At 42.8% G+C, this 13,183-nt stretch overlaps 1 protein-coding gene across 7 annotated transcripts in view; it reads left to right on the top strand.

The window, feature by feature from the left end:
• Window positions 1-13,183, top strand: part of OSBPL9 (oxysterol binding protein like 9) — a 223,716-nt gene that overhangs the window by 60,645 nt on the left and 149,888 nt on the right. For 2 of the 7 annotated variants that reach the window (XM_004607137.3, XM_004607131.2), the window contains exon 1: window positions 6,210-6,335. The exons of 1 other annotated variant lie outside the window; for it this stretch is intronic. In XM_004607137.3, coding sequence (XP_004607194.1) covers window positions 6,225-6,335 — 111 coding nt within the window. In that variant the 5' untranslated portion in view covers window positions 6,210-6,224. Of the gene's footprint in view, window positions 1-6,209; window positions 6,336-13,183 lie in introns of those variants that run through there. 4 more of the 7 variants (XM_004607133.3, XM_055138079.1, XM_004607130.3 and 1 more) reach the window with 2 other exon arrangements.

Genomic DNA, 13,183 nt, shown 5'->3' with positions numbered 1-13,183 from the left:
GGTGCTTGGGAGACCATATGGGAGGCCAGGTAGAACCTAAGTTGGCCATGTGCAATGCAAGAACCGGGTTATTTATTTTAAAGTTAGCATTTTTTTTTACTTAAACAAGATCTGAAATTCATCTTTCTTTGCCTTTCTTTCTCCTTTCCTTCCCCAAACCAGGATTCATAGACTAAATTATAATCTCATCTTTGAATACCTTAGTGAATTTAATTGTTCTCTCATTTATTGCTCACTTAGATAAATACAGCTCTCTATATTTACCCTGAACTTATTTCTGATGAATAATATTGCTGAAGAAAAAGTTCATGTCCCTGTGGATTGGCCTCACTATAGATTAAAAACTACAAATCATTATTGTCATGGTCTCTTTCTCTCTCCCTCTTTCCTCCCTCCTTCCCCTCTTTTCCTTTGCAAGGTGGGTAGGGGGATTTTTGAACACATTCAAAAATTCTTGGGGGGACCATGCAGTGCTAAGGCTGAACCCAGGGCTCCTGCAAAGCAGTGAGCTATCATCTCTCTTGCCCAAGACCGTAACTCTTAAATGGGCTGTAACATAGCCCAACAACCTACTCAAATTCACACTTTCTCACTCTCTGAAATGACTCTTTTTTCAAAACTTTCGTGCTACACCCAGGGTACTTGGAGATCATTCTGTGCCTTAGGCATGCTCCCATCAGTGCTTGAGGGATCAAGAAGTGCCAGAGATTGAACCAGAGTCAGCTGTATGCAATGCTAACACCTTAACCTCTGTACTATCTCACCAGCCCTCACATTTCTCTGAAAAATTTTAAGAACTAATCTATACTGTGTCTACTATCTATGAAATACTATTTTAAGTTTTTTCCCTATGTATTTCCATATGTATATTTTCACATATCAAATCAAATATAGATTCGATATGCCAAATACAGTAACAATAACAGGTCTCATTCCCCTGACCCTGAAAGAGCCTCTAATCATTGGGAAAGACGAGTAAGGAGAGGCTGCTAAAATCTCAGGGCTGGGACAAATGGAGACTTACTGGTGCCCACTGGAGCAAATTGATGAACAACGGGATGACAATGACAGTGATATTTTCACATATATAAATATGTATACACAAACATGTTTAAAAGAATGAGTTTAGAATTCTATTTTAAGTTTTTTTTAACACATTTGAGCTCATTTAGTCCTCACAACAATGTTCTGTTACTACTGACTTATTTAAGATGAAGAAACTGGTCTGGAGTGATAGTATAGTGGTTAGGGCATTTGCCTTAAACACTTGCAAAGCATGTTTTGCATGAGCTCAACCCTTTAAGCGCAAGGCCACATTCTTAAGCAAAAAGCTTTAAGCCACTCCTCAACTAGAAGCAGGTGGAAGCTCATTCATCCCTTTACCATCAAACTACCAACCTGTGGAATACTCTGCTCCTTAATCACTATTATGTATGAATCATTCCTGTTTCTGTTTTTAATGTTCCTTTCAACAAATATTCAAAGAAGAATAAATGCTGATTCTTCTCAAACTCTTAAAAAAAAGCACCCCCCCCAAAGAAAGGAAAAGGAGCGAACATTTCCAAACACCCCTTACAAAGTTATAATTATCCTGAAAGTAAAACCAGATAAGAAAACTATAGAAAAACTACAGACCAGCGCCCAGAGGAACAGAACAGTGGCTTGGAACACGTGCCATGATGACAACGGTGCCAACCATGATCCTAATCATTGCATCTCTGCTGTTAGATCCTGCAACTCTTCCATAGTTCACCAGGGCTGTTAAGGTTGCAGCCCTATATTTTCTTTTTTTTTTTTTTTTTTTTTTTTATAATTTATTTATTTTTAATTAGAGAATCACCGTGAGGGTACAGTTACAGATTTATACACTTCTGTGCTCACACTTCCCTCATACAAAGTTTGGGAACCCATCCCTTCACCAGTGCCCATTCTCCACCACCCGTAAACCCAGTGTCCCTCCCACCCTCCCCAATCCCATCTCCCCCCCACCCCCCCCCTGCCACTGTGGCAAGGCATTCCCTTCTGCTTTCTCTCTCTAATTAGCTGTTGTGGTTTGCAACAAAGGTGTTGAGTGGCCGCTGTGCTCAGTCTCTAGCCCTCATTCAGCCCGCAACTCCCTTCCCCCACATGGCCTTCGACTGCAATGTAGTTGGTGATCGCTTCTCTGAGTTGACCTTTCCCCGGAACGTGAGGCCAGCCTCGAAGCCATGGAGTCAACCTCCTGGTACTTATTTCTACAGTTCTTGGGTGTTAGTCTCCCACTCTGTTATTCTATATACCATAGATGAGTGCAATCTTTCTATGTCTGTCTCTCTCTTTCTGACTCATTTCACTCAGCATGAAACTTTTCATGCCCATCCACTTAACTACAAAATTCTTGACCTCCTTTTTTCTAACAGCTGCATAGTATTCCATTGTATAGATGTACCAAAGTTTCCTCAACCAGTCATCCATTCTGGGGCATTCGGGTTTTTTCCAGATTCTGGCTATTGTAAACAGTGCTGCGATGAACATACATGTGCAGATGTTGTTTCGATTGTACTTTTTTGATTCTCTGGGATATATTCCCAGCAGTGGTATTGCTGGGTCAAATGGGAATTCAATATCTAATTTTTTGAGAGTCGTCCAAATTGTTTTCCAGAAGGACAGCCCTATATTTTCAGTCCAAAAATGAATTTATAACCTCTCATTGCATAATCACCTCAGCCTGTTCACCATGTGATTTAAAAGGCAAACAGAGCAGCAACTGAACTCACCAGTGGCTAGGGATGCATGCTTGGCTCCTGGTGCACAAGCCCAGAGCTCTCAATCTCTAGGCAATGTCAGTATATATGAAAGCTGACCTATGTGGTTCGTTTGGAGTATTACTAACAATACTGTCACTTCACCTAGTGAAGAGCCATAGGCAAGAGAGCAGCCTGGCATGTGAAACTGCTACAAGTAAGTCATGTGATATGATAAGACACATATCTTCCTGAGCCAAATGTACAGTTCACATGCCTGTGAAATACTGAAACATCTTGTTCTACTCCTTTTAGTTTCCAAGGTCACAAAGTGAGGGCTGTGAAGTAACTTTACCAAGAAACAGGCCAGCCTTCCTGGTGGCCTAACGTTTATCTTGCAGCTATTGGATGAATGTCTAACCAACACCTTTAAAGGCCACTCTCACCATTTTCCTTTCTTTCCTATGTTTTGTTTTGGGGTCAGATATGGTGGTGCTCAGGGGATACATCCAGCTGAATGCTCATAGGTTACTCCTAATGGTGCTTGGGGGACCATGTGGTGCTGGGGTTAGAAACTGGGCTTCCTGCATGCAGAGCATGCACTCACTCTGTTAGATGCTCTCTCCAGCCCCACCTGTACAGTTAGTTTCTGCAGGTGGATGATAAAGTGGTGATCAATTGACATCTGATGGAAATACTAAACACCTATCCTGAAAACTACTATACATGTAGATAATTAAGAGTTAAGACCTTATACCTTTGGATAAAATTGTCATCAAAAGCTTCAGAAAGATGGGGATTTCAGAGGTACTAGATGGTTCTGATGTACTGCATGGTCCCTTATGCAATGCTAGGTGACAGCCCCCCAAAAAACTGAATTGGAAGAGAGTAGAGAGATATTGGGTAGGGTATGTGACTTGCACGTGGCTGGCCTGAGTTTGATCCCTGGCATCCCATATATCCCCTGAGCCCCTGCCATGAGTGATCCCTGAGTACAGAGCCAGGAGTAAATCTTGAGCACACTAGTTGTGACCCCAAAACAACAATAACAACAACAACAGCAATAAAAAACCCTAGCAAAAAAAAAAAAACAAAAAAACACCCCAAAACAACCACCCCACCAATACCAAATTGAACTGGGAATAATCCCTGAGAATCACCATGTGTGGCCCGGCCTGCTCCATAAAAGGTATAGATTTCTAGTTCTAAAATAAATAAGGAGGATTTAATGTACATCATAATGATTGTAATCGACAGCACTGTATTATATATTTGAAAGTTGTTGAGAGTAGATCTTACACGTTCTCATTATAATTATGAGATGATGGGTGTTCACTAAATCTAATGTAGTAATTTTGTCAAATATATGTGTATAAAATTATTACCTCATATACCTGAAGGTTATACAATATTAAGTTTCAATTATATCTCAATATAATCAGAGATGAGGAAGAGTGAACAAATTAAGCCTGATCCATTTTATCTTCCATCTTCATCCAATTAGCCAGCAGAGTCTCTTGTTTTGCTCCTTAAGTGCTTTTTTCTAAATCAGCAAGGAAAAATGATTCATGGGGGTCAAAGAGCGAGAGCGAGAGCAGAGGAATTAAAGTGATTGGTTTGTATGGGACCGACTGGGGTTGGTTTCCTTAGCACCACCGGGAGTAAACCCTGAGCACAGAGCCAGGAGTAGCCCCTGAGATCACTGTGTGTGGCCTACCCACCAAAAAAGAAAGAAAAAGGAGGGTCCAGAGAAACAATCCAATGGGTATGTGTTTGCCTTGCAAGTAGCTAACCAGGTTTCAATCCTCAGCACCCCACATGGTCCTCTGAGCTGCCAGGAGTGATTCCTGAGCACAGATTAAGCCCTGAGCAACAATGGTAGTGGCCCTCAAAAAACAGCAGCGGCAGCAATAACAACAGAAAGGATTTACGACAGCAATAGAATAAAGTACTTTGAAACTAAAAACAAAATTTAAAAGTAACTATTCCCTTGATCTCACTGCCACTTCTAGCTAATGCTCCACTTTCCAATTCCCTTTTTAGTTCTTCACCCATGTTACTTGGTTGACTGTTGGGTTTTATTTTTCCCCCTTAAACTTCACATTTCACTTAAATGTCATTTCCCTGCATGAAAGATAGTACAGTGGATAGGGCATTTACTTTGTATGTGGCCTATCTGGGTTCTATCCCGAGGACCTCATATGGTTTCCTGAGCTACCCCCCCCCCCAGCTGTGGCCCCAAAATCAAATAAATAAATGTCATTTTTTACAAGGCTCAACCGGAACTCCCAATAATCTAAAGCAGCTTCCCATTGGTTTGCTATTATTACATCAATGACAAACTTTTCAAAGTTTTTAATCAGTATAGATATTTTTCTTGCTACATCTATATACTGTATCTATATAGTTTTAGTGCTTGTTTTTTCACCAAATTTAGTTTTAAGTAGCAGGGAACTTTCCTTTGTCTACCACTGGGGCACAGGACCTATTACATCCTGTATTTAGTGCCTGCCCCACTAAATACTGACCTCTTTTGCCCTCTAGAAAAGTCTTTGCAGTGGATAGGGTGACTTTGCCCTGCATCTGGCGACAGGGGCTCAATCCCTGGCACCACCTGTGGTTCCCCCCCAGGCACTGCCAGAAGCAATTCTGGAGTGCAGAGCCAGGAGTTACCAGTGAGCATCACCAGGTGTGCCCTCTCCTCACCCCCCCACCCCTCCCCCCCAAAAAACAACAGTCCTTGTGCGTGCTATTCGTTTTCTTCCTCAGACTTCCCTCCTTCACTTTCTATAATTCTTGGCTCAAAAGTTACCAAGGCCTGAGAGATGGTAAAGAAGTTAAGGCCTTGCATGTAGCCTTCACTGGCAACACGTATACTCCCCCTCAGCATGGCCAGTAGTACGCCCTGAACACTCTTGGTGTGGTTGGTGTAAACCCCTCAGGATCCCCCCACTCTCCTCCCTGCCTCTCCCCCCCCCCACCCCCGCACGTTTTCTCAGGCCTTCTGTTTGGGATTTTTAAATAACCTCTACTTACTCTTCCCCTGCTGAAATAGCCTCCACTTACTCTTCCCCTGCTTAATTTGCTTGACTGCACCTACCAATTTTTAATATACCATTCATTAACGCATATTTTGTAGCCTTTTCATCTGTCCTGCTGACAGCTGACTCCCAAAGCCTAAAAATATCTAGCACAAAACAAGTAGGTATACAATGAATGCATAAAGGATTTGAAAGCTTTCGGAAGTGCACGGTATAATTCCGGTTATTAAAGTTATTTTTGTGAACAAATAGTGCTAATAGCAGTTTGCATTCGGAGTCCTCCATGCTACTGTCTCGAAGAAAGCGTGCTTGAGGGGCGTGGGTCCACGAGACCACAAGGAGCCGCCTCCCGCGGGCCCCGCCCCCTCCCCGCCCCCCGGGCGCAGGCCCCGCCCCCGCATGCCGAGTGCCTTATAGGCGAGTGACGTCAGGCCGTTTGTTGTCATTGGCGGCTCCCAAGATGGCGTCCATCATGGAAGGGCCGCTGAGCAAATGGACTAATGTGATGAAAGGCTGGCAGTACCGTTGGTTTGTGCTCGACTACAACGCGGGGCTGCTCTCCTACTACACGGTGAGTCCCCGGGGGGCACAGCTTCAAACGCCCCTAGGGTCTTGGTACCTGGGGGGAGGGGGCGGGCTTTTGGGAAGCCGGCTCGAGCTTGCCGGGCTGGGGGTGCCGCCGTACGAAAGGGTTCCCTCGTTGGGGAGGGTCTTACGTCCGGCATAACCAATGAGGGCGAAGGAGATGCCGGCGCAGCCAATAAACAGACTTTAGGGTTTTGATTTATGGGTTGGGGGCGAGCCGCCTATTTTTGCAACCCCCGGGGACTTCTTTTAAGCGGCAGTGGGGTCCGACGCAGTTATCTGTGGCGTGAGGGTCGTCGAAATCATAGTTTCAAAGGGTCTCGTCGCACGGTCCGTGCGAGCCTTTACTTTGTCTGGGACTTAACGCTGCAACCCCGAGCCCCGTAGGCGACCGCGCCCCTTCGCTTCCCTCCAGTCTTTGAAGCTGGGCTGCTTTCTCAGAGCAGAGCTCGGCCAGGTCCTAAGGCTCTCCCGCGACACGGGGGCCCCACATTTCCACCTCTCCCTCCAGCCTCAGGGTCCCGTTCAGGAGCCGCGCTGTTCAGAGTGGAGGGCGAGTGCAATCCACGCGTGAACTTTTGAGAGCAGGCGGTTTTCCCCACGCGTGTCTCTTGTTAGCGGAGACACAAGAATGAATAGTGCAGTGGCCTCTGAAAGTTACATGCCGGGAGAGCTAATTTCAGGGCTTCAGCGCGGTTACCGCGAATCTGGGACTCTGGGCTCGTGCATGCATGGCTGTGAATTTTGTGTTCTATCCTTCCACCCCCGTGGCACTAGAAGTGGAAAGTGGGTGGTATTAGCGAAATTACTCCCAAAGGTGCATTGTCTGAATGGTGTATAGATAATAATAGCCAAGGAGAGGGAGGAAACTACTTAAAAGAACAAGATTGAATCTCGTCAAGGCTGTAGAAAATAGTACAAGGTAAAAGGCAAACAATCATGATTATGGAAGAAAGGTTAATGAAGTGGGGACACTAGTATTGGTTTATTTAAAAGGTTTATTGAGCTCCCAACCTAATGTTAATTATTATTGCTTTAGGGGAGGTGTGTGTGGGAGTGTAAATACATGTGTATGTGAACAAGACTTTAACAGATCCAGACAGTCACCATTCTTTAGAGTTTATATTCAATTTAGTGGTTTTCTTAATTCATTTTACTCACAATAACTCTGCAAAGTAGGTATTCATTATCCCTATTTTATATCCCGTTTTTATAGTTTTGGAATTTGAGACTCCAGGCTTTTAAGAGGCCTGCCCAAGATGGCAAAGCTAGCTGTAAGTGCTGTAATCAGGATTTCAAATTTCTGGCCTTGTGGCTTCCACTACTCCTTCACTACAGGAAAGTTGTGAGTCACAGGAAAGTAAAAAAAAACTAAGCTTGAGCATTCTTCAACTGTCAGCTTAACTTTCTCTACATTCTTTGTAAAGGGAAAAAAGACCAAACATGAATGAGATTTAAATACAGTGTTTTTACATTATCTTTGGGTACACTCTAAATAGAGATGCTGAAAATAATGTTCTGAAAACTCTGAAACTGTAAAATCCTATTGTTAAAGTAAGTGAAGGGTAATCTGAGTTTTGGTAGATATGATAAATCAGAAGACCTCATGACTTTCCCAGTCTTATTCAGTTAAGATAAACTAATTTCATTAAGTGACACACTGAAGTTAAGTTCCTCTGCAAATCCCAAATTTGTGAGGGTGTGAGTCTAACGTGGTGCTGGAGAGGACTGGAGCTCAGTTTCTTAGGAAATCTTCGCTCAGAAAGAATCAGCCTTTTTCTTGTCTCTGGTATACTTTTAATTTTCCTCTGCTCTTAGCTCTTTTAATTTCTGAGTGTCCTGGCAACTCTTGTTTTACTGGCCAAGTACAGATTTTTCACGTACTCTCCCGACCCTCTTTCCTCCCAATTCTTAACTTCCCTTCTGAGAATATGTTCTATAAAACAGCAACCTTGCCAGGAAGGAGGTATCATATTACTCACTAATGGCTTAAAAGTTTTTTTTTTTTTCATCTTTTTAAGTTGTTCCATGGTAAAGTATTTGCTTGGAGAGGTGGGGGCAGGAGAACAGCAAAAGACACACTGTACCCTCTTGTGAAAATAAAATGTTACTCAGTTGTAAATTAGAGGAGGTTCAGAAAAGATAGGGAAGGCCAGGTATTAAAGAATGCGGAAGACACTAGAATATTGGTAACATGTTCTGGACACGTGAATCTTGTTTCAGTATGATATAAAGTTTCCTGTTAATTAATAAGGCACATATAATTGATAACTTAGAGCTTCATCTTCCAAGGAGAATACCTGAATGAGTTGTAAGGCCTTTTAAGCAGAACAACAAATGGCAAGTCATTGTTTTCAAAATCTCTTGGGTTCTGGTAGATTCTGTGATTACATCTATGTTAGGTTAGCGATGAAAACCTTGAGTTACGCTCGAGTGGTTTTGTTTTAGAGTTGTTCTGTCCTGAGACTTGATACTGAGATTATCACAGGGTTTGGTTAGGATCCCAGGGATTGTGGTGTGCTGAGGAGATTTACGTGAACCTCACTTAAGTCTTCCCTGGGCCGATTTCCAGGCCCATACTTAGGTCCTGGGAATGGAAAGTCTTAAAATTCGACTTCCTTTGTTTTCATAATCTGGATCTTTTGTTTTTTTAAAAGGAGCTGAATTTTATTCTCCCCTCTAAAGGAATGAAATCTGATTATCTTTGGAAAGTAGGTTTAGGCAGTCATTTTAATCTCAACGTGCCTCTTAATTATTAGCAACTTCACTCACTGACATTGTAGTAGATTTAGATATGCTGAAGGTGTAAGCATGAAATAGAGATACCTGCGTATCTAGTAAGTTACAGTCTAGCAAGCAGACATCTAAACATAATTTCATATCAATATGACAAATTCTACAATAGAGATAAGTACAGGAGGCCAAGGAGATAACTCAAAGGGTTAGGGCCCATGCCTTGCGTGTGTGAAGCCCGAGTTCAATCCTTGGCACCACATGACTCCCTCAGCTTTGCCTTGTGGGGTCCTGCTGGTCTCAAAACACCCCTAGGTCCGAGCAGCACCACATTGCAAGGCCCCAGTATATCAGACCTGCTCAGCCCATCTGAGTATTTTGGGAAGTGGCTCTCAGCCACCTTGACTAGCATAGCTTGTCAGCCCCATCCTGAAAGGAAAAAAAAAAAAATAGACTTCTTAATCTGCTATCGGAGATTAATTTAATTAATTTTGGCCTGGGAAAGGCCAAAAAGACATTTGAGGTGAGACTTAAAGGATAAGGTTAGAAGTCAAGGAGGCATTTCTAAGAAGGGAAAGTCAGCATAAATTAAGGAGCTTGGAGCTGGAGCTGGTAGGCTGGGCACTTGTCTTGTGCTAGGTTCTATCCCTGACATCTCATATGATCTCCCAAGCACTGCCAGGAGTGATCCCCGAGTGAAGAGCTAGAACTAACCCCTGAGTAGGGTGTTTCTGCCCTGCCCCCCAAGTTGGGGAGTTTAGAATGTGAGGAACATTATTGAGAAATTCTTAGCAGCTCTAGGGTAAAGGTGTGTGTGGGAGATAAGGGATCAAATACCGAAGATATTTGAAGTCATAGAGCAGGCCTGGAGATGAAGATCTGTATGATTGTGGCATAGAATTTATAAATTGAACTTTGTCTTTTGATTTTTGTGGGGGATGGGGTGGGCCCCTCACAGGGTATGCTCAGAGGCTGGGTGCTTGGTACCATATCCAGTGCTGGGCACAATACCTGCGTTGGGACCAAAGCAGCCACATCCAAGGCAAGTGCCTTACCATGTATACTACTCTCTGGTCCTGTGAATTTCATTTATTAGATGAGAGTGGGAGGCTTCAAGATAGAGCATTGATCACACTTTGTAACAGCCAACCATTATGTGAATCAAAATCACAAAGGGAGATGAAGAAGCAGGGAAAGTTGAGGGAGATATAGATGTAGGAAAAGTTGGAAGGTTAGAGAACATATATTTTGTTGATTTATCACATTTTTGTTGATTACCTACTATATGACAGAGATGAAAATCGCATGCGTGGGTGATTTTTGAGTCCACTGCTTGATGCAACAAGGCAGAGCTGCTCTGAGGAATGGGTAATTAGCTGGGTCTTCAGGATCAGGAAAGGCCTCCTCACGCAGGCTTAGTAGAGATTAGCCACATGAGTGGAGAGAGAGAGTGCTTGAGATCAACAGGGAATACGTGTTTTGGGAAGAGTAGGGAGTAAGAGGAGAGAAGCTTGTCAGTCTTGGCATTTGGGCGACTGAGAAGGGCAGCATCACAATGAGCTGGTGATAAGGAAAGAACTTTCTTGGGAAACTGAGCTGAAGAATTTGAACTTTACTCCCAGGGCAGAGGAGAGTCATTATGTGTTATAAACATTTTATTGTAGTAAAGAATTTTTTTGGCCTTATTTGTTTGTTTGTTTGTTTGTTTCTTTGTTTTTGGGCCACACCCGGTGATGCTCAGGGGTTACTCCTAGCTCTTTACTCTGGAATCACTCTTGGTGGTGCTTGGGGAACCACCCATGTGGATGGGGTACTACCCCATGTAAGATGCTAGGAATTGAACCTGGGTCGGCCATGTGCCAGGCCATATACCTTATCAGCTATACTATATCTCTGGCCTTATAGCAAACACTTTAATTGTAGAAAGACTTAAATAGATACAAAAGAAGAAAATTTTATTCATCTAGCTTATGCCCAGTCTTTAAAAGAAATATTCCAACCAGCCCTTTCCCCGATTGAGTTAAAACATCCCAAATGTATCATATACTTTGTATTTTAGAATTTATCTTTGAAAGTTAAGATCCCCTTATTTTATTTAACTTAAAAAGATTGAGTGGGGATGGGCTTGGGGCCACTTCTGGTGGTACTCTGCTTGCTCCTGGCCCCTGATGGGCCTCAGGGGATCATATGTGGTGCTGAGGGTTGAATCTGGATCAGGTATGTGAAGGGCAGAGCTTGCCCTACCCAAAAGTTAAGACCTCTAGGGACCCAGGGTGATAGTATAGTGTGTAGGGCACTTGCCTAAAGACTTGGGTTTAGTCACTGGTATTCCATATGGTCCTCTGAGCACCAACAGAGATAATTTCTGAATGCAGAACCAGGAATAACTCCTGAACACCACGGGGTGTGGCTCAAAATAAAAAAAGTTAAGATTTCTTTAAAGAAATATCATACCATTATTATAGCTAAATAATAGTGCTTTATAAGTATCACAAACTGTACAGCTAATGTTCAGTTTCCTTAGTTGTACCATTTGCTAAACAAAATCTGAGTATTCTTTATAGATAGATCATCCTTTAAAATTTTTTTACTTTACTATTTAAATTTTTTTTACTTTACTATTTATTTGTTGAAGAAACCAGATCATTTGTTTTGTAGGATTTCCTTGTTTTGGATTTTGCTGATAATATCTGTTTTGCTTTTGGGTTCTGGCTGCACCTGGTGTTGCTGTGGGACTGCTCCTGACTCCGTGCTCGGGCGTTTGCTTCTGGTGTTGTGCAGGGGATGTGCGGTGCTGAGGCTTGAACCCAGGCCTCCCACATACAAAGCATGTGCTCAGCCTATTGAGGTCTCAGACTCCCTTCTGATATATTAAAACATGTTTCTTTGCCTTTCTTGTTACCTATAAATGGATAATTAGAATTTGAAACAATTTAAATCAGTTTTTATTTATTTGGAGTAGGAATGATTCATACATAGAGCATATCACATCAAGTTGTACATGATTTCTGATGGACTGATTTTAGACTATCATTCGGTTCAGGTGAAGTTTATATTCTTTAAAGAGCACTGTGGTGGGACATGGGGTAGCATAGTGCTTTAGAGCACCTGCTCTGCAAGCTTCTGGTGACATAGTCTTCAGTGTCATCCCCAGTCTCCTGTGCTGGGATGGTCCTGGGAGTGCTGCTGTTTGAGCCTAGCAACTCTGCAATCTCTGCACCACCAGTGATCTCTGGCTACACCACAGTAAGGCCCACAGATAGGGCCAGTCACCATAATTAGAAAGATGTACACCAGGAAAGAGAGATAGTACAGGTGGTAATGCAGTTGTCTTGCTTCCTATCAACCCTTGTTCTCCATGCACTACCAAGAGTGATCTCGGCACAGAGTCAGAAGCAAGCTCCAAGCACCTTTAGGTGTGGTCCCTAAAACAAATGAAAAGATATGCAAGCACTCAGCCAGGAAGTGCAGACCCCTGAAGAGCACCACAGTCATAACTTGTGTCACCTTTGATGAGCACCACAGCTAAAAATGTGTGAACATTGTACAGCCACGTGTGCATACCTGATGGTAATTACAGCATCATCAACAATAAAGAGAAGGGGGTTGAGGGTGACGGGTGAGGGAAGAGAGAATTTAAAAAAGCAATAAAGCAAATATCTAAATATAAAGGACCTACAGTCACAGAGAAATAATCAGGAATCATTTGGGCATATTAACTTGGTGATGTATGTGGGTGAAGGGTGGGTAGTACTATGATGACATCCAGGTTTTTGGTTGACCTGGATGAATGTTGATAAGGAAGACAGACTAGTGTTGAAAGTATTGTAATGCTGGCTTGTAACCTGGAGTTTGGGAGAGAAATCTGGGTCGCAGATAAATATCGGCATATGGAGAGTTGAGTGGGAACAGAAAGCTTTGGATAAGATTCAGATTCCATAAACTATGAGGGATCTTTTGCTTAGTGTGCTACACCAGATAAGTGGTCATTTTTTTTTTTTTTATTCTATTGGAAGCAGTTTTATGGATGGTGATGACTTGTGGAAACCCAGAAGCTAGAGTAATTCCTCAGTGTGCCATGCAATTAGGTTAAGATTTGGT

Source organism: Sorex araneus, chromosome 5 (assembly GCF_027595985.1).
Source record: "Sorex araneus isolate mSorAra2 chromosome 5, mSorAra2.pri, whole genome shotgun sequence".
Taxonomy (NCBI): domain Eukaryota; kingdom Metazoa; phylum Chordata; class Mammalia; order Eulipotyphla; family Soricidae; genus Sorex; species Sorex araneus.
This window is presented reverse-complemented; position numbering and strand designations above follow the sequence as displayed.